At 33.3% G+C, this 25709-nt stretch overlaps 1 protein-coding gene and 1 long non-coding RNA gene across 3 annotated transcripts in view; one reads left to right on the forward strand and one right to left on the reverse strand.

Moving 5' to 3' along the window:
• Nucleotides 1–25709, forward strand: part of LOC306671122 — a 376374-nt gene that overhangs the window by 322692 nt on the left and 27973 nt on the right. The gene's annotated exons all lie outside the window — the stretch shown is intronic.
• PIK3CA (phosphatidylinositol-4,5-bisphosphate 3-kinase catalytic subunit alpha) overlaps nucleotides 1–25709 on the reverse strand; it is an 81067-nt gene that overhangs the window by 25038 nt on the left and 30320 nt on the right. Inside the window, exons 2-6 of one of the 2 annotated variants that reach the window (XM_079156345.1) lie at nucleotides 7076–7502; nucleotides 6369–6578; nucleotides 4715–4965; nucleotides 3563–3808; nucleotides 2519–2604 (exon numbers count right to left, since the gene is read on the reverse strand). In XM_079156345.1, coding sequence (XP_079012471.1) covers nucleotides 2519–2604; nucleotides 3563–3808; nucleotides 4715–4965; nucleotides 6369–6578; nucleotides 7076–7427 — 1145 coding nt within the window. In that variant the 5' untranslated portion in view covers nucleotides 7428–7502. Of the gene's footprint in view, nucleotides 1–2518; nucleotides 2605–3562; nucleotides 3809–4714; nucleotides 4966–6368; nucleotides 6579–7075; nucleotides 9450–25709 lie in introns of those variants that run through there. The other variant, XM_079156346.1, reaches the window with a different exon arrangement.

Raw genomic sequence — 25709 nt, forward strand, 5'->3', positions numbered from 1 at the left:
TTTATTGGATGTTACGAATGAAATTATGTCTATATTTGGTAAAGATTTGCAAAGATCCAAGTATAATAAATATTTTTTTAAAAAACATTTTAAAATCAATAGGGAAAGTGTATGTACTCAAAAGTCAAGACTGTTTAGAATACAACCTTATTTCTATTGTTCCACTGAATGTGTGAGCCTTGCAATGTTTTTTGCCTCATCTGTGAAATGAGACCAATAATAGTACCTATCTAGTAAGATTAAATGACATAATTTGAATGAAGAGATTAAAACAGCATATTGGTCCATGGTAAAAATTCAAGTGCTAGATACTATTAACTTTGAAAACTTTTCAAATGGCTTCTTTATAATTTTAGTCTATTCTTGGATTACAAATAAAACAAGTCTTCATTATCACTCCTATGAGAATTCTATTTTTAACTAACCAAACTAAGGTACAAGCTTTATCAGTAAAATAAGTTCTATTTATGCTAATATCTTTGCATTAATACATACAAGATTAAAAATATCATCCATTTAAGTAGGTGTGGTGATACATCACTGAAATCCCAGGTTCGGGAGGCTGAGGCAAACAAACTACAAGTTTGAGGCTGGCCCTAAACAACTTAGTGTCAACTTTTCGGTCTCAAAAATAAAAAAAAATAAAATGGGTTGGTGAATGTAGCTCAGTGGTAGACATCCCTGGGTTAAATCCCCAGTACCCACTCCCCACCAAAATTATCCATTTATAGTAAGAAGAATTACATTTAAAATGGAAGAATTCTAAAGGCAAAAGAAACAATAAATACTATCATAGAAATATAGGAAGAAGAAATGTGGGACTTAGAAAGTCTACAGTATTTAAGAAAAATTAAAGGTATATCTACTTAAATTCACGAATTTTTTTTTATCACTTCTAAATTCCTAGAATTGCTCGTAAATTAATGGGAAGTATTCTATACATTTTCTAAGAGAGCTATGGTCTCAGAATCTAGTTGTTTTAGCACTATGCTAACAGAATAAAATATGTTCTTCTTTTCTTCTAGAGTTCATCCATCTCACAACATAAATAAACCAAATTCGACACACACAAATCAAGTTGTTTTTAGAAAATGGCTTTATATATGCAGTCTACTGATTCTAATTTTGAGAGGTAACTGGAGAAATCATTAATCATCTACTTTCTAGTAATTTTATATATCTGATTTTTTGTTTTTGTAAACAGAAAACTTAAAATTTCACAGTACTACCATAGGATTTTACCTTTAGAGAATTCTTATAAAGATAATCAAATATAGTCCTTTTTAAATACCTACTTTAATTTACTAAAATTTCAACATTTTAATCATATATTATCAAGTAAACCTCCCTTTAATTTTACAAACCTTTACTTTTGGTACTTGAAACAACTAGGATAAATGTACCTTGGGGTATCATATTTAGGGTTCTTTGCTTGGAGCTTGTGGAGCTCTTTGGATGGGTTAATTAGCAGTTTTCACCAAATTTGGAAAAATTATGGCATTACTTCCTCAAAATACTGTTTTTGTATTCTCATAACAAGTCCACCCAACCTGTTAGAGATACACAGTATGTATAGGAAATTAACTTCTGTTTTAGCAAAAATTTATAAAGATTCTGTGGTTATCTGTTGCTACAGTGTACCTTCTAACCTGAATAATGTACTTTCTGATCATAATGGTCCAAGTGGGGTGAGGAACTACCTCTCTTCCCTCTGATAAAGATGAATACCATCTCTTTGAACTTTACCTAGGCTCTTAATTGCTTAATTACAAGACTGGAATTTTCTCTTGATTTTTCCTAGAACTCAAGGCTAAGTTCATTATGAGAAGTACTTCTGGAGTAGTCACTTTTTAGTGCTATTGCTATTCTATAACATCCTCTTCAATCTGTCTTCAGCACCAATTTGAGTTCTCTTAAAATATTAATGCTATTACATTTAGGGGTACACTCTTATTCCCAAACTCTATAAAGAGAGACAAATAGGATGATAAGCTTTTGAATTATACTACCTTTTATTTCTTTAATATATTTTGGCACTAATAATTTAAAATGCTCCCAATAACTTACCCTCCAAAAAATTGGTCTGTTCCCAAAGACCCTTTAATTGAATGCATACATATCTATTCTTGGGAATTATTTGAAGGGAACTGTCTCAGAGTGGTTTGGCTCTGGAATTGTTTGTCAACTCTCATTTCCTCACATAAATGGTAATGGAGATAAGAAAAGAAAATGCTGAGTTTCTGATCTAATGTGAAGAAGGATCAGGACTAAACAGTAATCATATTCTGTTCTCTCCTTTAAACAATGGGAAAAGAGAATCAGAAAAATCCTTTGGAAGAAATTTTAGAATTAAAAAAATGATCCTAACAGTGATACTCATTTGACAAAAAGTCCTTATGTTCCATATGTATATATCTGATTTATACCACCTACATAAAACGAATGATGTAAAATATTTCACTTTATTGATCACCTTGCTAATAAACACTAATGTGACTATATACAAATACTTCCTTACCTGGGATTGGAACAAGGAACTCTCTGAGTGTTCACATTGTCGCATAAAGGTTCTCCTCCATGGTAGATACCTGTTCGAACATAAATCTTAAAAAAAAAAAAAAAAAAGGAAGGAAGGAAGAAAGAAAATATGTATATACAAAAATATATATTCACACATACACACACACACTAGACAAAATCAAATATTAAAAATAAAATATTTTAGAGAGTACCAAGGAAAACTGTGTTCAGATATAGCCTTTCTTCACATATAGAAATTAAAACTGATATAGATTCAACAAAATTTGCTGTTGTTTTCATCCATTAACAATGATGGGTTCAACAAGCTACCAAAAAATTAATATAGACCCACAGTTGCTTTTAGCTAGTATGTAATTATTAGTATGGAATTCAGAGTTGTTTGTACTTTAGAAAGACAAACTGGTACATAACAGTAGGTATTTCTTAAAAAACCTTTGGCAGCTGGAGCAGCACCCCATAAAGACATTAATGTTTCTGTAATAGGACTCATGAATAGTCACACTAAGTGGGATTGTTTTTGGTACTGAGGATTGAAATCAGGGGCATTTTACCACTGACTACATTCTCAGTGCTTGCTTTTTATTTTTGTTGTGAGATAGGGTCTTACTAAGTTGTTGAGGGTCTTGCTAAGTTGATGAGACTGGCCTTCAACTTATGATCCTCTTGCCTCAGCATCTAAAGTTACTGGGATTACAGGCATGTGTTACCTACCACACTTGGCACTAAGTGGGATTAATAATGACTGTAAGAAGATTTACTTTAGGTTGGATTAGGTTTTATTGCTAAACTAGTTCTGTAAAAAACTTTTGGTTTTAAGAATTCAGAATTATCAATGTTAGAATTACAGACACAGGACTAAGAGCTCTGTAAAAGCTGAAGTAGATGGCAATTCAAAGAGAATTTGTTACTATTTTTATTTTCTGAGATTTGAGTGTTTTTATCATCTGAAAACATACCAGATTATTATATAGTTCAATTTAAAATTACTTGTATAAAATAATAAGCATCAGCATTTCATTACCTTATCAATGTCTCGAATATTTACATTTACATAGGTTGCACAAAGAATTTTTATTCTGAGTGCACTATTTATAACCCAAAGGGATTTTGTAGATGTTTCTCCATTCATATATGGTGTAGCTGTGGAGATGCGTCTAGAATAAGATGGCATTGTAAAACAGTCCATTGGCAGTTGAGAGTAAAGGCTTTCTTTAGCCATCAGCATCAAATTGGGCATCCTTCCAAGCATTATACAGCTTCTTATGTACTGTAAGAGATTAAGAAAGGAGGGAAGAAATCATTTCCTATAAGATTTTTCATTTTAAAAGCAATATGCAAGAGATACGAGAATTTGCATATAAATCTGCAAAGGTGATTTAAAAAAAAATCAAACCTTATAGACCATGTTTCTTTTAAAAAAAAAAAATAGTTTTCAATGGATCTTTTATTTTATTTATTTATATGCAGTGCTGAGGATCGAACCCAGGGCCTCGCACATGTTAGGCAAGCACTCTACCACTGAGCCACAACTCCAGTCCATACACCATGTTTCTTATCAGTTGTTTTTAACATTTAAAATATTAACATTGGGGAATTAGGTACAGTTAGGTTATAGCATCTAATTCCCAAATGTTAGTCAGATACTAACACTGATATGGTAGTTAGGAGAGAAATTTTTAATATAAATGCTACTGTACTTATTATAGCCTATTTTCTTACCTATAACCCCACTAGGCCATAAGTAACCTGAGGGCTAGGACCATGTTTTGCTTGCGACTATAAATCAGTACTTGGCATGTGCTTGCTCTATTTGCTTCTTAATGTACAGAAAGAGTAGGGAAGTATTACTAATACATCTTAATAGTAGATCATGGAATCTTTTTTCCTGAAATGCCCACTTAATTATATTCTTACCCCATTACTTGGAATAGGATAAAAATCATAAAATACTACATATTTTGAGGTTAGTGTAACTGCCCATATTTCATTCTCTAAAATAATTATGGTATAAAAATTGAACTTGCAAATGATATTTTCCAATATATATTTATTATCTAATATCTAATATTTATTACTAATTTTCAAGAACTATTCCTTAAAAAAAAGAAGAGGCCAGTTCTTCTGTGACTACTTTTTAAATTTAAAATCAATATTCTTGAAATTTGTTACTCACCTTATATTGACTCAGAGGATATTTTTCTAGGAAGTATTCATCACATCCACATACTTTCAAAATGTATTTGCCCTGATATTCTAAAACACAGAGTTTTAGTTGCTCAGAGGATAGCAACATACTTCGAGTTTTTTTCCTGATTGCTTCAGCAATTACTTGTTCTGGCACACAGTCATGGTTGATTTTTAGAGTATACTTCTGCTTGTCATTATTTGGAGAAACTATTACCCAAATCACCACTATTATTTGTCCTGTAACAGAAAAACATTATGAGATGCAATCATCATGTTTATTTCATTTTTCAAGAGATAAATTTCAAGTATGTACTATCCATTAAACATAATCAGATATGATTTCTCATCAATGTAATTAAATACAGGTAAATATCTGGTAGAAACAGAAAATTTTCATATTTGATCAGGTTGCCAGACCAGGACCAAGACTTCTATTTAAAGCAAGCAGGCAAAGCTGGAACCAGTGGGTCACAAGTACCTAAGACCAAGGTAATTTACACTTTAAACTGCATGACATACTTGAAGGGTTCAACCCCTATGAAGTTCATGATACCCCTATGAAGTTCATGATGATTTCAAAGATTTAACAGTTCCTAAAATGGAAGACTATGTGAAGTAAAGAAAGAATAAAGACTGACTGATAGATGCTGGATTAGAATGTTAGAAAAGTTGGGAAGAAAGGTCAGAAGATAAAGAGGAAAGAGGACATGGGATTTCCAGTTTTCTCCTATAAAGATCAGTTAAGGTAGGAGAACCCCTCCTCCATAGAAAAAGATGTGAAAAATGGAACGATTAAAAATATGTGAACTATGTTCAAGGTCCAATTTTTCAACTCTCCTATACGGTGGAAATTTACACAGAAAATTTTCAAGTGAAAAGAGCATTCCGTTTTTAAAAAGTTTGCCACAGCAGAAAAGATTTTTGAAAGATCTTATACTATACTACACTAAACTACTCTGAATAATATGGGTGAGACAGAAAAAAGACATCTTAAATTAACTCTACTTATAGAATTTTATATTCAATAATAGCATGAGAGGTGTTCTATAACTTCAAACTGAACTTTTACTTTGTTACCTTGAGAAATAGATATTTACCTGATATGATACTTATTTCCAAAAGAAGTTTATATATTTTCATGTTCATTTAATTCTGAAACTGGTTCACTAAATGTCAAGTACACCTATGTATTATCAATCATTATGATCAGACTTAATTATTGTACTTAATATTAAATTTTTTTCTTTGTATATATGTAATGATGAGAACATAAAGTTTTCTTCATTAAGTTTCTAGTTATATCTGCTTTTATCTGTAAAAAGATAATCAGCTCTAATTCCATTAGTATTCTAAAAAAGTGAGTTTCAAATTCAAAGTTCTTTAGTTTCACTGAGATAAAAATTCACTAAGAGATCAGCACCATATCCATACAATTCATTTGATCAGTAATTTTTTACTGTACAGAAGTTACACACTTAGTACTTAAGTATATCTTGTCACTACAAGAAGTCCCCGCCTTCAAGAAGTTTATCATCTAGGTAGAGGTTAAAAGAAAAAAAAAAAGGGACTGTATAGAAATAAAGGCACAGATAGAAGACTTAGCTATAGTAACATTTACAGTAGGCCAACAATTACCTTACCTTTATCTAATTTATTATATATGTGCTTTGGCAGTTCTGGTGAAGACTCCACATTTGGAGGATAGACATACATTGCTCTACTATGAGGTGAATTGAGATCCCTAAGATCCACAGCTTCTTTACAAACATTCAGAATATTTCTCCGAAAGTCCTGTACTTCTGGATCTTTAACCATATCAAATTCACACACTGGCATACCGATAACAAAACCTTGAAAACATTATATAAAGGATGTAACATTTTATTAAGTGCATAGCATGAATAGGTTTTTAAGAATGGGGAAATATACAGATGAGAAAGATCACAATAGAGTTAACTTTGTCTTGGTTAAAAAAAAATCTGTGATGAATACAGAAAGCAGTACTCAATAAGATCAAGTATTTTTAATATACAAATATATATCAATATATTGATATAATTATATATATCAATTATTTTAGAATAACAACACAATATGGGGATATAACAAATCTATGGTATTTCTTAAATAAAACTTTATAGAATATCAAGTGTTAAAAGTAGTTCCATAGCTCAATAGGCAAGAATACTTCAGATTTAAAAAGATTTTTATTGAGAAAGCTATTTAAGATTATACAGATACTGGTTTAGACAAAGATATTTCAATAATGAGACACTAGTTAGGCTTCATAGTTATTTGCATTTTAGAATAGGATGACAATGCTATCTAGTTGAAAATTATACCATACCAATTTCTCGATTCAGGATCTTTTCTTCGCGGTTGCCTACTGGTTCGATTACTTTTAAAAAGGGTTGAAAAAGTCGAAGGTCACAAAGTCGTCTTGTTTCATCAAAGAATTCTTCCCTTTCTGCCTCTTGGGTAACACTTACGAAAATGTAAGAAGATTCATCTTGAAGAAGTTGATGGAGAGGGTATTTTCTTGCTTCTTTAAATAGTTCATGCTTTATAGTTATTAATGTAGCCTCACGGAGGCATTCTAAAGTCACTATCATTCCATTTGGTAGTAAACATTCTACTAGGATTCTTGGGGGCATCAAGTGGATGCCCCACAGTTCACCTGATGATGGTCGTGGAGGCATTGTTCTGATCCTTACAAGTTTTACATATAAAACTACTTTAAGAAATTAGACGTATGGCTGTTCCAAAGCAATAGCCTAAATGAAAGAAGGAAAACTTCTGTTAAAAAAGAAAACAACTGTAGAGAATTACGTTTGTAGTATTGCTAAATGCAAAAATTACTGTTTTCTGTAGTTTGAATAGGCAAAATAATAATCTTAAATATTTTGATCAAGACTGTTGCTCTAAATTAGGGCTTAAATAACAGATTTCAACAGAAATCATAAAACCACTTGTATTTAGTTAAGTCTAATGCAGTTATTTTAAAAACATTACATTTGAGTAGGACAGTGTTGAGGCCACAGAAAGAATTCAAAGTAAGTTTTAATTCAAGCCCAAATTCCCATCACCTATTAACACATTTATCACTTGGTGCTATTTTCTGAAGCAACAGAATTTGGGTCAGAAAGGATGTTTTAGGTCATAGGCCACTGCTCTTACTTTAAAAAGTTAAGTAAAGCCTACATAAGTAAAATTCTTTTCCTTTTTCACCTCCTACCTCTCAATCTGCAGTAATGAAAAATTATATGGTCTTAATTTTTTTTTCCTTTTTCCTTTTTTCTCTCCATCCCTCCATTCTCTCCTCACTTCATATGGGGACTGAATTCAGGGGTGCTCCACCATATAGCTACAATCTTAGCCCTTTTAATTTTGAGACAGTGTTTTGCTAAATTGCTGAAGTTGGCCTCCAATTGGCAATCCTCTTGCCTCCTGCCTTCTGAGGCCATCACACCCACCCAGCTCTTTCCTTTTTCAATCCATCTTTGTAATTTCCCCCTTTTTACTAGAGAGCATTGATTCTTGTCTAGGTGATATATCATTCTATTTTTAAAAGTATGATGTAGGTATACATTCACAATAAAATATAATCAATACATTTTCCTTGAAGCATGATGATGAGTCTGCAATGACACATGCTCTTTCCCAATATCTCAGTCCTGATACTTCTAATTGAAATGAATTGTTCTACACACAAATGGAACCCATGGCCCTGTCAGTATAACGTTCCAACCACCTGTGTGAAGAACTTGTATGATTTAAAAAACTATAAAGTGCTATTATAACTTGAAGGCCTTTATTTTTTAGACTTCAATAATCTTGGGGATTCTTTTGGGAGATATGATCAAAATCCACAAAACACAAGTTTATTTATTGCTGTTTATGTTTTTATTTTCCTTTATTCAGTAAACTAAACTGTAAGGGTACAACAAACGATAACCAAAGACACCAAATAAAAAAGTTAAGCAAGAGATAATCAACGATACCAAATAAAAAAGTTAAGCTAGAGAAATGAGCCAAAAAGGCTCAGATAATCTATTACATTTGATTACTCTATCAGGTACTGTAGACAATAACCATAAATGACACTGTCTGCTTATTCACTGAAATTACATTAGTGTTGTTCCAGAACTATGTTGGGTACTGGGTATATAATGAGGAATAAGATAAACATGGTCCTTGTCCTCATCAAAGTCAAGAATGAAAAGGTTATGTGTAAATTGTGTGTGGGGTAAACTCATAGTTACAAAACAGATAAATGCTATCATGGAGAAGTACGAGGTTGTATAAAAACACAGTGTGGTCATTCAACTCGATGGAGGTTGGGGCAGGAAGCAATCTCACAGAAAGTAACACATGAACTAAATTCTTTAGGGGTAAGCAAAATGAGAAAGGGGTGAGGAGAATAACGCACTTAATCCAGAAACCTGCCATCCCTAACTCCTCTATATCACACCTATTAATATCTAACCCATCAATAAATTCTCTTTGTCTATATTCCCTCATTACCACTCTTAGTACCCTGGATCAGGCCATCACTATTTTTTGTCTGGATCACAGCAAAGGCCTATGTGGTCTCCTTGCATTTTGTTCACCCCCTATAATCCATCTTCTGCCTCATAATTAGTGTGACCTAAAGACAGTAAAAGACCCTAATTTGATCGGCCACTTCTGTTGCACCCATTTTCAGTTACAAACAAGTGATTATGATATCTGCATCTTATAGAAGAAAAAGTAGGTCCAAATCTTCAACATGTCGGCTTAGGACCAGACTTCCTCAACAGTACTCTCATAGCACAAGAAATAAAAGCAAGAATCAACAACTGGGATAGATTCAAACTTAAAAGCTTTCTCTCAGCAAAGGAAACTATCAGCAATGCGAAGAAAGAGCCTACAGAGTGGGAGAATATCTTTGCCAATCATACTTCAGATAGAGCACTAATCTCCAGAATCTATAAAGAACTCAAAAAACTCTACACCAAGAATACAAATAATCCAATCGACAAATGGGCTAAGGAAATGAACAGACACTTCACAGAAGATGATGTACAAGCAATCAACAAACATATGGAAAAATGTTCAACATCTCTAGTAATAAGAGAAATGCAAATCAAAACCACCCTAAGATTCCATCTCACCCCAATTAGAATGGCGATTATCAAGAATACGAGCAACAACAGGTGTTGGCGAGGATGTGGGGAGAGAGGTACACTCATACATTGCTGGTGATGCTGCAAATTAGTGCAGCCACTCTGGAAAGCAGTGTGGAGATTCCTTAGAAAACTTGGAATGGAACCACCATTTGACACAGCTATCCCACTTCTTGGCCTATACCCAAAGGACTTAAAATCAGCATACTACAGTAATGCAGCCACATCAATGTTCATAGCTGCTCAATTCACAATAGCCAGATTGTGGAACCAACCTAGATGCCCTTCAGTTTGAATGGATAAAGAAACTGTGGTATATATATTACTTTACTCAGCCATAAAGAATAATAAAATTATGGCATTTGCAGGCAAATGGGTGAAATTGGAGAATATCATGCTAAGTGAGATAAGCCAATCTCAAAAAACTGAAGAACAAATGATCTTGCTGATAAACAGATGATGATACATAATAGGGGGTGGGAGGGAGGGACTGTATAGAAGGGAAGAGGGGTAGGAGGGGTGGGGGGGAGGAAAAAATAACAGAATGAATCAAACACCATTACCTTATGTAAATGTATGATTATACAAATGGTATGCCTCTACTTCATGTACAGAGAAACAAAATGTACCCCATTTGTTTACAATTAAAAAAAAAATTCATTGGCTAGTAAAAAGACCAGATGGATCAATTCGTGTGCACAATTTCAAAGGAGACTTTAATTAAGTTTTTAAAAACATATAAAAAAATTTTAAGAATGCAAGGGAAAATGCCAAGTGACTACTTTTAAAGGATGATCTGCCTGTATAAAGCAGTTCAAATAAAAAACAACTCTAAAATCACAAGCCACACCAAAATAGCAGTTATGTTTATAGTTTTCTTTGTTGAATAGTGCTAAGAAGTTTATGTTATAGAACTACTGGGGCAACTATTTCATATAATAAATACCCAAAGAGTCTCACCTGTTCCCTAAGAATTAGTAAGAGACATCTAGGATAGATTACTGATTTCATTCCTTTTTATACTATAGTATATTTGTCATCATAATACCTTTATGGCACTATGAATATTAACTTAATAGTGAAAATAAACTGTAACCCTTACTAAAAGAATCTGAATTTTCCACATACTAGCCATGAGCACTTGATTTCTACTCTAAAGTTGTAAAGGTCTTAAATACTCAAAACATACCTTTTTCATAAAGAGAATAAATATGGTCACAGCTATAAAACATTTAGATATCCTAAAAGGTAAGCACTGTTTGTCACTATGGTAATAACAATGTAGAAAACAGAGTATACTAAATTTCTTATTTGTCTAATGGTTATTTGCCTTCTCATGACAAGCTTTATTCTGTACAAACTATTATCTCAGAGCTCACATACAGAAGTGCAGAAAAGCAAATGGAGCTAACTTTTTTTTTTGATGGTGCTGGGGGTGGGGGAGTTTGGAACCCAGGACCTCATGCATGCTAGGCAAACTCTCTACCACTGAGCTATATCCCTTAACATTTTATTTAGTATGTACCATGCATTTAGTCAGGCAATAACCCTTTTGGGGGTATTACCATTTTACTTGAGGAAATTGAAGGTCAGAGAAGTGAAATTACTTGCCACCAGAAAATAATTTTGAATCCAGATCTAGATGATTTTAAAGCATCTAATATAACCATGATGCTATTTGGGCTTCAGTTATGACTGGGTAAGTCAAGGGTGGTAAAAAAGAGAATGGGCCCTAAATTTCACTAGATTCAAATTCTAGCTTCCTTAGTTAATTGCTATGTGGCACTGGGCAGTTTAGTTTATTTTATTGAACCTCATCCTCCAGTTGTTAAATTGGGATAATAAGCATCTGGACCAGAGGATTGGTGAGGTAATGTGAAAAACACATTATAATGAATGGTTTTTCATCAGCACATAGTAAGCACTCAATAAATGCTAAATATTGTTAACAAACCTGAATGTCAACATTATCTTTTTAAGCTATTATGAATTATTCAGAGATAGCACCAGGTGGAGATGCTGAGTTCTTTCATCAAGGGTGGCAAGTAAAGGAGCTTCATAAAGCAATGTTAGTTTCAAGTGTTAGTACTTGAAGGTAGCACTGGTCATGTAAGGTTCATACATAGGCCTGGAATAGTTAAGTAGGGAATGACTCAGATGTGATGCTTTTACAGCTGCTTCCAGTTGCCCGGATTCCTAAATGGTATAGCTATCTACAGATTGAATGTGAGGAATCCCTTCCCTCCTCCTGCACCCTACTCTTGCCACCTCCTTTTGAGAAGCACTACTTATGCCAGACTCTAAGCTAAATATGGTATTAGAGGTAAAGAAGATACTTTCTCTTCTGCTGTTTAAAGACTCATGGTTTACTGGGAACAACTAACCACGTGGTAACTGTTACAAGATAGAATATGAATTATGGAAAAGTCTGAGTAGGTTAGGGATAGCTTCAGAGAGGGAAAGTTTCAGGGATTACAGGGATTTTACAGAGAGGGAGTGGCTTGAATGTGGGAGTGCTAGATGAGGAGGGCAAGCGAGATGGCTGCCAGAGTGAGTGTACAGTCACTAACCATAAAAAACAGTGCAGTCTATTACTAGCAATATAAGCTTTTTTTTAATTACTTGAGTCTAAAGTGCATGGGAACAGGTGGGGTATGTGACAAAAAAGGAGGGGTGAAAGGCAGGTAGAAGCCAGATAATAAAACCATGCTGGAGAGTTTGAATTTTATGATGTACACTGTTTAGTTTGTACCACACAAAAGAGTCAAAAGGAGTTTCCAAAGTATTTTTATTTTTTTGGTACCAGGAATTGAACCCCAGGGCACTTAACCACTGAGCCATATCCCCTGCTGGTTCTTATTTTTAATTTTGAGAAAGGATTTTCCTATTTGCTTAGGGCCTCACTAAGTTGCTGAGGTTGGTTTTGACCTTGTGATCCTCCTGCCTCAGCCTCCTGAGCTACTGGGATTACAGGTGTATACCACCAGCCCGGCCAATGCATCTTTAAAAAACAAAAACATTTCATTTTCCCATGATTTTTAAATTTTCTCAGATTTCCTTAAAAACTGCTTTTAGATACAGGATATAAAAATTAACATTATAGTATACTAACTATATGTTCTCAGTTCTCTGAATTTAGAGAAAACCTCCTAAAATTAAGAAATCTGAGTATAACATTTAAAATAAAAAGACCTAATAGACTATTGAAAAATTAACTGTTGATAAAGAAGATGGAATTAACAAATTTAAACGCATATTCTTCTATTTATAAAAGATTTATTTGAAAAGCAATAGAGAATAGATGATTATAAAATTAATTTTTGAAATACTAATCTAGATTATTTGGAGGTTTGAGGTCAAAGAATGAAAAATGTACTTACTAAAACATTAAGAATCAAGCAACCACTATATTGGTTCAGAATTCCAGGACTAAATATTCATATACTAACAAATCACAACTATCCAGAATTCCTTTAAGAAATAAATTAGTTGTGCTTATCCTAATTTTCTATATTATCTAAATAACTGTTTCAATTAGTTCAGTCCTATTTTCTTAGAAGTTATACATAATTCACAATTTACTTTTATAAGTTATAGTCCTCATTATAAATAGCAATTATCATGCTATACTGTAACACAATATATCAAAACTCAATTATGAGAAATTGGGGAGAAGGGTGTTCTTCCAGTCCCCAAACCAATGACCCCAGGTTGGATATGATGCTTTAAAAAATGCTCCCTGTTTTCTTTCATTCTAGCAGTTAATGTCACTTCTCATCTGAGGTAAGCTTGCCTGAGTACTTGCAGCATCCCCTTCCATTACTTGTATCTGGTCAGCATCAACATTTGAACACCACTGTATAAGAGTCTATACATTAAAGGCCAACAGGTCAAATGACTAGATGTGGGACTCTGCCATATCACCTTAAGAGCGCAAAATATGCCTGGATAATGACAGATGTCTGTTTCCTTCTTTAATCTGGAGTTACAAGGGTTGACCCTGCATTTATTTTTTGGAAAGGGGTGAGTGCATTAGTAGACCCAGAAGGGTGGATGGTACTACTCAGATGAAATCAGACTCCTTTAAAATAAAACAAATGGCAGAAATGGAGAGAAAATAGTGTCAGATTATCCACTGTCACTTGACTTTTATAATGGAAAGTTTCTTCATGCAATAGGCAATCCCAGTATTTTTAACATTTGATGTGCATGCTCAGTCCAAGACAACATCTTGACAGTTTTATTTTTAATCACTAAATTGAAGGTTTTTCTCCCATTTATAGACGTTTATTTCTAGATTTCATCTTTTAAGGTAAAGGTGGTCAAAATATGACCTGCAGGTCAAATCCAGCTAACCACTTGATTCTGTAAATAAAGTTTTATTGGAACACACACATATATATACAGCCAACAAACTTTTTTCACATGATGCTTTTGCACTGTAACAGTGGAGTGAGCAGATGCTATAGAGACCATATTGCCTGCAAGGATTAACATACTATTATCTGGCTTTTTATAGAAAGTTTGCTGATCCCAGAAAAGATATCGGAATTACTTGAAGTCAAATGGAGAATTTTCTAAATGTACACTGGCTAAGAAGTCATCCCCAATCCTGTCTCTCTGTAATGACAATTCTATACTTTTGATCTAAGTTTTCAAGGAGAAGAAAAAGAAAAGCATTAATTTTAAGGCAGAAAATTAAAATCTTGAAAGTATCTCAGAAATCAATTAATTGGGTACTTTTAAGTGCTGGGAGCTCACTACTTGATATGGAACTTTTCAGGAGCTCACCACTGGATATGGAACTTTTTCTGAAGTATTTCTAAAGTTCTCCCTAACATTATTAATTCTAAATTATCTTCTTCATTCCCTCAGCTCTGTATTCTCTATTTCATCACAAACTTGACAGTCATTAGAATTTTCCCTGGCTCTTTTTTACCCCTAATTTCTTTGACCATAATTTAAGCAAGACAGCTTACATTATCATCTCTGCCATCACTGGATATGCTCCTGGCTGCAAATTATAAGTTTGTATAAACACAGCCTAAGATAGTGGCGACTCTTCTCACTTCAGAAGTACATTTCAAACAGTTATATTTCTAAAACATCAATATTGTTATCTGTACCAGAAAGTCATTAAAAGTAAGAAGGCTATTTTGAAGCCTCTATCTATAAGTTTAGGGGACATATCTAGGCTGACTCAATTGGTAGTCTAAATCAACTCAGCCACAACTGGCTAAAACAATTGGCTTTTATTTTCCAGATACTTATGTTTCACAGATACAGAAGCTGCTTGAATGTTTGTTAAATGACCAATGTTTATGTTTGCTTCCACAAATACTTATTTCTGATTTTTCTTCATATTTAGATAAATGTTGAGAAGATACTTTCCACCCTCACTCTCAGACATATCAATAGGAAAACATTAATACTTGGTTTTATATCTGTTGTATCTTTTTACTTGCTAAAATATAAAAATAAGCTCTACTTAATGTTTAAATTACCAAGTGAATCTTTAGAGCAGAACAAAAATTTCTCTCTATATTTGCTACAGAAACTATGTGATTAATACCTGGGTTAATAATTAAATGGTCTGATTACTCTTAAATATTTCTAAAGTCAGTTACTCCTTTTCTTAATGTTACCACAGCCTCTTATGGGTATTTCTACTGTGGCCTACCACATTCTTACCAAAATTATCTACCTTCACTTTTGACTTCCTACTAGAATATGAATTCATATATATATGTAACAGGATATATATAACGATATAACAGGATATATAACGATATAACAGGATATATATAACAGGATGGGGTCTTGGGGGGGTATACTATAATCTTAGAGCGTAGAAGAGTAAGTAGAAAAATTAAATTGTTGAAATTATCTCTGAAAATGCAAGAAAGGCCTGAAGAAAGAGGCAGTAATAGGAATAGCAAGACATAAATGGATGAAGATATCTTGCAAAGAAAAATATAAAATACTCAAAGACCAATTGGATTTGGGAGATATGAAGCAGAGTTTTAAACAAATTTCACTGCTATGGAAATACATGGGAAGCAAGTGTCCTTTAGTACAAGTTTCTAAGCCCCTGTTAGGGCCTCTAAAATTCTTTTCCTCTAAGAGTCACAGAGCTGTTGTTGGAGAAAGTCCAAAGGGACAGCTGTAATATACACTAGCTCTGGAAGGATGCATATTATCCATTTCTTTCAAAGTGCTGTCCTTCACTGACCTTTATAAACTGACCATGATAAAATAGATTTAACTCATGCCTTCAACCGAGACAGAAAGACCCTTACAACCCTAGAGTAGAAAATCAAGTTCTTATGGCTAGAATGTAGAAAATTCAAATTCCTGTAGTAAGGGTTGCAGTTTATTTTCACTGTTAAATTTATATTCACAGTGTGATAAAAGGTATTATGAAAATACACTCTAATAATTTACTGCATCATGTAAGACAAAATTTCCCTAAAATAAGGCTCATGAATGGGTTTAGGGAGGATCTGTGCTAATTAATTTTTTAAAAAATAATGAGATAATTAAGACCTAGGTGAGTAAGGTCTGTAACAACGTAGATTTTGATTATCAGTAAATGTAAACGAGGTGGGTTAAAAGAAACCAATGTGAGCAGAATAAAATGAGTAAACAGCCATTAATGAAGTATAGACTAACACTTGATTATAGGTTATTAGATAAATCATTAATTTAAAATTTTATTTAGATACATAAAAAACCATACAAAATCTTTAAATATGTAGTCACTATTTTTCTTAACTTCATCTTTAAAAATTCAAATTTTAGTGTGTGATTGCAGAAACTAAAGTTTCTTGAAATTTAAGTTCCAAAGGAGATTAACCATTAGGAAAGGTTAGAAAGGAATATGAGGAAGAACAAATGTAGTTCTACAGTGTGGAAAATACAAGATATTTCATAATATTATATAATTTAATAGGATACAATTTCACAGTTCTAGTAAATATTTTTCTTATTTTCCTGAGTCAAGGCAGTTTATCATAGTTTCACATAAAACAACAGGCAGTCAGAAATAAATGGTAAATCAGGGAACTCTAGACACCCCATTTACATTTTCAGATCAAGATGACAGTATTTGGTAAATTATGATTTTAAAATACAGACTAGAAGAAGAATGACTAATATGTCCAATGGAAAAATACATCAATATCCTGCCTTTGTTATTTTAATATTTTTGCTCTATTTGATTCCTCTTTATAGCAAAAGCTAACCATTCCACAGAGTCTAACTAGAGACTTCAGTTTTAACATCTTTAAAACCACCTACAGCAAATGGATACCAAATGAACCTAAAAACACTTTGGAAACCCCTAGAATTAGTACTATGCAATCAGTATTTAGAAGCAATCAGTATTTAGAACCAAAAAGAACAATGTATATTAACCCAATGTATATTTATCCTAAGCCAAAGTAGTCTAACTAGAGTGCTTTTGCTATAGTACAAATCATTGATCCATCGTCCTCAGTGGAAGACCATTTTCAAGTCTTCCTCAGTAGGGGTAGACTCTTGTTTCAAACTGTTCCCCTAGTCTCTCTTCATCAAAAAATGGCTGCCTTATTTTTGGATGTCATGGCATGAGGACATGCCATGAGTCTCTATTGGGACTCTTTTCAAGTACCATTTCTTCTGATAGCTAGTATCTACATGCATTAAAATTTGCCTGCATCCCACTGATTAACCTTATGATCTTGACAATGAAGAAAAAATTGCCTTGAATATCAACCTTATACTGCCATCACAGCAAAGATAAACCTGGGTCAGCTATAGGTTTCTCAGGAGAACCTGTGGCTCTATTTTCCTTGCATATAACAGTTTGTATTCACAGAAGATGTTCAGTCTATCTGGTTCAATGGAGCTAACTACTTTGGTGGCTCTAGAAGGCACAATATATTTACCTGTTTGCATCCAGATGTGTTTCACAGAAGACCTCTTTGTTTTAGACTATTAGTTTCACTTTTTTTTTTTTTTTAATAAACTAACTCAACAGTTCAAACTTAAAGGATTTTTCTGTATTACCTGTCAGAAGGCCAAAATGCTCTGGGAGGAGAGAATTAGGGACCATTCACAAACCTCCATATGGTATACTGCTTCCAATAGAGTTCCCTATGGTGTCTGTGTCTACGATTACATGCTTTCAGGCATAAATAATGAGCAAAGCAAAGATGTATATATCATTGCCCTAACTGGTGTTGTAAGGACAATATTTTCAAAATCAAAGGACAAAGTCTAAACTATGCTGTTGTGATCATGGTGGTGATTCTGCCAATACTGACAAGCTAAGGAGGAGGTATAAGTGAACTCCACCAATTTGCTTTGTAACCACCTGCTGGTAAGTGACTCAAATAAAAAGATTAGCTTAAAATATGAAATACTTCTTGAACTTGTGTTACCAATTTTGACAGGGAGGAGTCATGTTAGTTTTCTGCTGTCATTTCAATTTTAGTAGATACTGCCTGAAAACAAACCTGTCTTCAGACACTGTCTAATGAATTTGTATCAAAATACTAGGAACTTAGTTTTAGTTTCATTCATCCCAAGGCATAGTCCTTGATGTATTGCATTACATAATTAAGCAACAGAGTAATTCAGTGTCTCAGGACATACTTTAGATTACAAAGTACTTAATATACAACCAGGATTAGATTCCAGCCTTGAAAAACTGTGGCTGTAAATGTACTAAGTATCCTTGTTTACCATATCAATACTTAGGTCTCTGACATTGTTGTCTATTATCTACCCTTGCTGTTATCTTTTGCCCCATATCACAATCTCTGCCTCTGTCCTTGAACTGATTTCCTTTCTTAGAGTCTATTATTGTAATCTCTTATTATCCTTTCCTGTATACTGTATCTACTAATTATTGCCATTCTTACAAAAGATAAAAAGCACTATATATATATATATATATATATAGAGAGAGAGAGAGAGAGAGAGAGAGAGAGAGAGAGAGCACTGAAACATTGTTTTTCTTAAGCTGAGTACTTAATGTCTATTCTTAACTTGCTCACTTCACATGCTAAATTATTGGTCCAAACAAGTTTTTCCCAGTTTTATTTAATGATATAAACCCATTAAGAGCTCACATCAAGAATGTTCCATTTTCTTCAAACTATATTTTAATGAATATAAACTGTTATATTATTTGCTCAGTGAATATGTCCTTTCTATACCCTTGGATAAAAATACATTTCAAGAGTATATTATGTCACTGGATAAAGGATGTGAAATATACTGAAACTTAATTTAAAAAAATACTTTTTAAATGATAAAGACAAAATAATAACATCAAATTCTGATTTAACTGCTTGCCATTTGCCCTCTTTTCTGGTAATAACAGAAGATCCCAGTGTTATATCAGTAACAATGAAAAACTCCGTTGTCACCAGTTACTGACCAACTTTAATAATGATTAAATCATCCTTCAGTATTTGGTTTCTTGTAAAAGGGCACTTCACTAAAGTAAAACTTGAGGTAATGGAGGATAGCTGTTTGGCAAGCGAGGGAAGAAAGATCTCCCAGAAGTGCCACCAGACAAAGGGTAGCTTAATTTTAGCACAAGCATCACCCAGCCAAGACGTGAAGAATACTATGAACGACAGCAACAACAAATGGAGTCATGTTAAGAATAACGTTTTTTAAAAAAATCAAACTTTTTAAGACAATGCACTATGGGTGAGGTACTTCAGAATCCTTTTAAGCATGGTAGAGACATATTAGTAGACTGTCTTTACTTTGCCTTTTCAAACATTACTGTTTACTCACACTTGTTATAGTACAATGTATCAAAGTCTTTTGGAAATTATAGTTACTATATCTTAAAAAGAGAACAATGAGAATGAGGAACTGAAATGGGTGTAACTATGTAAAAACAGCAACTTAAGTGCTAAGTAAGTAGTATATTTCCATTTTTGTTCAATGATGTGTTATAGTCCATCAGGTGACAACCCAAAAGCACACAAAAAATTACTTATATGAAGTCCTTCCTTCTAAAACTTATCAACATGTCTTTAGGCTACTTTTCTGACTGCTTCACATATGACCTATCAGCTAACTTTTGCTGAAATTTAAAAAAGGCAGAGGGAGATGTAAGGAAGTTTGAAATTGGGAACTTCAAGAGCTGAAGTTCTAAGCCCTCACTATGGAAAGGTGAAGAAGATAACCCAAGAAAAGGCAGTGACTGAGAAGATTCAAGTGAAGAGACAAGAGAAAGTGTATAGGTTGGAGAAATAGATTATAAGGGACATTAACAGAGTCTTTTGTATGTGTCCAATAACTAATTATGTGACAGAACATGTGACAGAATATCCTGACATGGTGAAAATTCCAAGTGAAGAGTGCCCATCATGGTCCATAAAGAGCACATTTAAACCTCTATTAAATTTTAACATTATGGTTAAAATAAAATGGGATCATAAAACTTCGAATTTCCTTTTGCCAATACTATTGATTTCTATAATTTGACATTTGCTTTATGGTATGTGATTAAAATTGAAAATCTCATACCAATTTTAAGAATGTAAGAAAAAAAAGGGCATAGGGGGAGAAAGGTATCTCCACTGTCAATACTGGAAGTTGAGAGATCTGGAGATGTGGCTCAGTGGTAGAGTAGTTTGCCTGGCATAAGGCCCTGGGCTCAATCCCCAGAACTACCAAAACCAAACCAAACCAAACCAAACCAAACCCCATCCAATACTGGAAGAAAATTTGCCTTCTGCCACAAACCCATCAAAATGATGAAGTATTTTTAAAAATGAAATTACAGGTCCCAGTTTTATTGCATAATTCACCAAATTATAATAATTAGCTTTTTAAAAAAATATATTTTTTCATCTTCCAGAATCAGTTAACTAATATGTGCTTGGTTCCTTCGTTACACTGGGTTTACAATACTAACATTCCTACCCATCACTAGCATATTCAATAATATTATTAGCACTAAGCTCCAACTAACAGTGCTGTATTTATGACTGCATTTTAACTATCCACAAAAGCAAAATTCTAAGAAGAGCATGAGTCATTATCCCCAGGGTAAAAAAATGCTTCTTTGGTCAGAATATGAAACTTATTACTGAGACCAGTAATTTAGCCTAGGAATTCCTTTTTTAAGTAAAAGGAACAGAATGTTTTTTTTTTCTTTTTTCACACATTCCAAAACTAGCAGAATTGTCCATCTGTCTGCTTTTACTACTCTCCATATCTGGTGTGTGGTGAGAGGAAAACAACCTTTAGTCTACTTATTTCAGTACTGCTCTTTTGTTCTATCCTGTCAGGATATCATTTTCTCAGGACAACCCCCACTGTGATCTTTCCCTCCCTATTTGAGCATCTATTACAAAATCACTGCAATAAATGCATAGAGATCATTCTAAAAGTGGATATTTATTTCCATAATGTTAAGTGTTTAAAAAGTTCTCAGACTCAGGGACTGGGGGTATAAAATCAGTGGTAGAGCATGACTAAGTATGTGTGGAGTTCTGGGTTCAATCCCCAGCACCAAGCAACCAAGCAAACAACCAACCAACAAACAAAAGTTTTTAGGTTCGTATTTTACATTTCATCTTAAATATATCTTCCTACTAATAAGGAAATACTGACGTTATAAATGGTTTACTTACAGGTCCCACTACAAATTTCTCCAATTAAAAAAAAAAATTTAAAATAGTCTATAATGTTGAGACCTCCTTTAATTAGTTATTTTGTTGGTATCTCTTACTCTGCTTTCATACTCAAATGTGGGCATTCTCCATGAAATCACCTTTCTCAATCTTCAAGGTTAGAACCATTAGTATTTTCAACTCTTGTACAAAATAATATCACTTCCATCCATTAAGTCGTTCTCAAATTAATCATTCTCCCCCAATCTTCTCTATCACTATTAGATTTTAACAAGCTCTGATATGGAAAAATGACCTATCTCTAATCCAACTGCTTATATCTATAAGATACTGGTTGCTGAAGTGGAGGGACAGGTGATAGAAAAGAAAGGATGACAATGTTCACATGTGCATACAACTGAAGATGAAAAGGACAAAGTTCCAGTCTTTACCTCACAATCTATGAAGCAGAATGCAGTAATTAAAAGAAAAAGTGTGTGTGTTTAGGGAGGTACACTTCGAATGAATGAAAAGGATTTTTGACAGGTGGTGATTGAGAAGGGCATAGCATATTAAGTGGGAGTATGAACTATCCAAATGTCTGGAAAGCAGACAATGTTCATTTTATTTCCCCTCCCCATTTCACTACCCCCAGTATCACTAGAATTGATGATCTAAAACACATACTACTTATACCATTATTCAACTCAATCAGTATGGTGAATTTCTAATATCTATAGAGTATGTCTCACACTCAAAGTCTCAGCAACCATTTTAACTATGCTCTGCCCTTACTTTTCCCACTAAGCTCAAATTTCAATGGATTTTTATATTTTTGTAAACAGGGTCCATGTTCTTTTTTCTATCTCTATTCCCATTTGTTGCCATTTCAGTCATACTCATCCTTTAAATTCAGTTCCAATGCCTTCTCTCAAGTCCTTTCAGTCTCATTAAATTTGGTTTATTTCAGATGAACTTCAGAGTCACTTTATTAAATTCAAAAACAAAGATCAAAGCAAAGCTTGTAGGTATTTTGACTGAGAACACTTTTATACAAATTTAGAGAAAACTGACACCTTTGTTAAATATTTTTCCTAGCCAAGTTAGTACATTCACTTATCTAAGTCTATTTTCGATGTTCTTTCATAGTTATTTTTTAAAAATTGTACTTAGTTAACATCTAATGAACTGCACATATTTTGACTTCTGACAACTTTTTATACCTATGAAACCACCACAAAAGACACATTACATTTCTATTGCCCTAGAACATTCCCTCGAGCCTTTTTCCAATTAAATTCTCTGTCATCCCCCCAAACACATTTTTGTTTCTGTAATTACAGATTAGTCTGCTCTTTTATTTATTTAGTTTTATTTTTGCTGACTCTTTAATATAAATTGAGGCACATATTGTAATGCTTGTGTTTGGTTTCTTTTGCTTAGTATGTTGTTTCTGAATTTCATGTTTTGTTTACTTTTTTGATGCTATGACTACATTCATGTTTTTCTTTGTCAGCTTTGTGAAGAGTTAGTTGTTTTTCTTTTTTTGGTGCTGGGGATTGAACTCAGGGGCTCACACAAGGTAGGCTACTCTACTGCCATATTACATCTTTGTTCAGGTAGTTACTTTTTTTAACTTCTAAGTAGTGTTCCAAAATATACAAGAACTTGTTTATTCAATCTCTAGTTGTTCAATATATGGGCTGTTTTTAGCTTTGGCTATTAACATTCTTACATTTAAAAAACTTTCTTAGGTGAATAAAATACTCTTGATAAATACTTAGGGAGAGAAACACTGTTGTGATGTGTTCAGAAACAAATTAACATTCTTTAAAAGAATGTATTCTGGAAAGTGTGTGATTGCAAGTCTGGCCTTAGGTTGGTGTCTGGGAACTCGAATTTTGGATGTGGAGATGATTTCCATCCCCACTATCCAGTAAGAGTGGCTCACTATGCCTACAAGGTATACAACAAAAATATGATTTATCCTAAATACCTGCTTTTCTTTTGGGGTGGAATTTGGGTTTGTGCCAGGCAGAGGGTGTGATCAGGCCTCAGAAAAATCCCTGGACACTGAATCTCTAATGAGCTTGTCTGCTTTACTTATGTAATATTTCACAGGTGGCGTCAAATTCCTTGCTGGATGAATTCAGTATGAGTTCACTGGTAAAGGACCCTTGGAAATTTGAACTTAGTTTTCCCTGGATTTTGTTCCATTTATCTTTTCCCTTTGCTGACTGTGCTCTGTATTCTTTTGCTATAGTAAAACACAAAGCTGTAAGTATGACTATATGCTTCATCTTATGAGTCCTCTTAGCAAACTTAGGAATACTCTCAAGATTAAAGTAAACGTGGGTTGGGGATATAGCTCAGTTGGTAGAGTGCTTGCCTGGCAAGCTCAAGGCCCTGGGTTTGATCCCCAGCACTGCTTAAAAAAAAAAAAAAAAAAAAAAAAAAAATTAAAGTAAATGTTATGTTTAACTTTATGAAAAATAGTTCTCCAAAAGGCTTACTATTTTGTAACCCAATCACTAATGAGAGTTACAGTTGCTCTACAGTCTCATAAATATTTAGTGTTATCAGGTTTTTTTCTATTAAATTCTAGCTGTTCTACTGGTATCTCACCATGTAATGAGCATTCACTGGTGTTTTGTTTGTTAGTTTTTTGGTGACGCGAACTGAACCGAAGGTACATACTCTACACTCAGCCACCCTCCCAGCCCTCATTTATGATTATGATTTACATATTGATGACTAATAATTGTGAAATATTTTTAAGTGCTTATAGGTTGGTTATATATCTTCTGTGAAATGTTTCATTCTTTTCGTTTTTTAAAATTACCTACTTCATTTAAAAAATGTTGATTTCAAAGGCTCTTCATATATTTTGGATACCAATTATTATAAGTATTAATAATTTCTCTCCATTCTAGGGTATTTCATTTTTAAAATTTTGATAAAATTTTGATAAGCAAAAATTATTAATTTTGAGTAAATTCTACATATCAAAATTTCTTTTATGTTTTGATATGTTTGTCACAAAAATGAGCAAAAATTAATTGAGTAAATCCTACATATAAAAATTTCTTTTATGTTTTGATATTTTGTGTCCTATCCAAGAAATTTTTCCTTCTCAATAGTTTAAAAAGATTTCCTCATGTAAGTTCTATTATGGCTTAAATTTATTTCTACATAACTGATTTCTTTTGTTAATCTGGTGACTGGGTTCTTCTATTATTGTACCATGTAATACACACAATATTCCTCATATGTTAAAAATTCTGATCTGGCAAAGTACCATAAACTAAATTAGACCACTGGCAAACTGGGAAGGCATATTTGTAACACATGTGGCAAAGGGTTAATTTTTGTAATTTACAAAAAGCTCAGACAAATCAGTAAGAATAAAAAGGTTACAAATACACAATTTGCGGGAAATGAAGTTTAAGTAGACAATAAGCCTAGGAAAATAACAAAGTATGCAAATAAAAACAATGTCAGAATCCCATTTTCTACTTAGTGGATTGAAAAAACAACTTAATCTTGATGAAAACCAGTCACTACAAAGATAGTTCTCTTATCCCAGTGGCTCTGGAGGCTTAGGCAAGAGGTTCAAAGCCAGTCTCAGCAAAAAGTGAGGTGCTAAGCAATTCAGTGAGACCCTGTCTCTAAATAAAATACAAAATAGGGCAGCGGATATGACTCAGTGGTCAAGTGCCCCGAGTTCAATCCTTAGTACCACAAAAAGAAAAAAAGAAAGAAAGAAAAAAAAAAGATAAAAAGATAGCTCTCTTAGATCACTGGTGAGGATGTAAACTTTTGGGGAGACAAACTGACAACATGATTCAAAATTTAAACACACATATTCTTAGACAAGGCGATTTCAGTCCTAGAAATTAAGCCATATGGTTGTATTTGTAAAAATTCACCAAAAAATTAGGCTACAGAATCTTCACTGCAGTAATAATATTCATGAGGACAGAGTAGAACCAACCAAAATATTCACCAGTAGAGGAATGATTGCATAAATCAAAGCAAAATATTTTATAGAATATTATATAGCTGTTGAAAAGACTGTACTGATATAAACATATCTCCAAGATACAGTGAGGAGATGGGAAAAAGCTAAGCAACAGCTTGTTTAAAAAAGCATAAAAAAGAGGTCTGGTTCTAAAATTGCAGAATAAAG

Source organism: Sciurus vulgaris (assembly GCF_902686455.1).
Source record: "Sciurus vulgaris genome assembly, chromosome: 10".
Classification (NCBI taxonomy): Eukaryota; Metazoa; Chordata; class Mammalia; order Rodentia; family Sciuridae; genus Sciurus; species Sciurus vulgaris.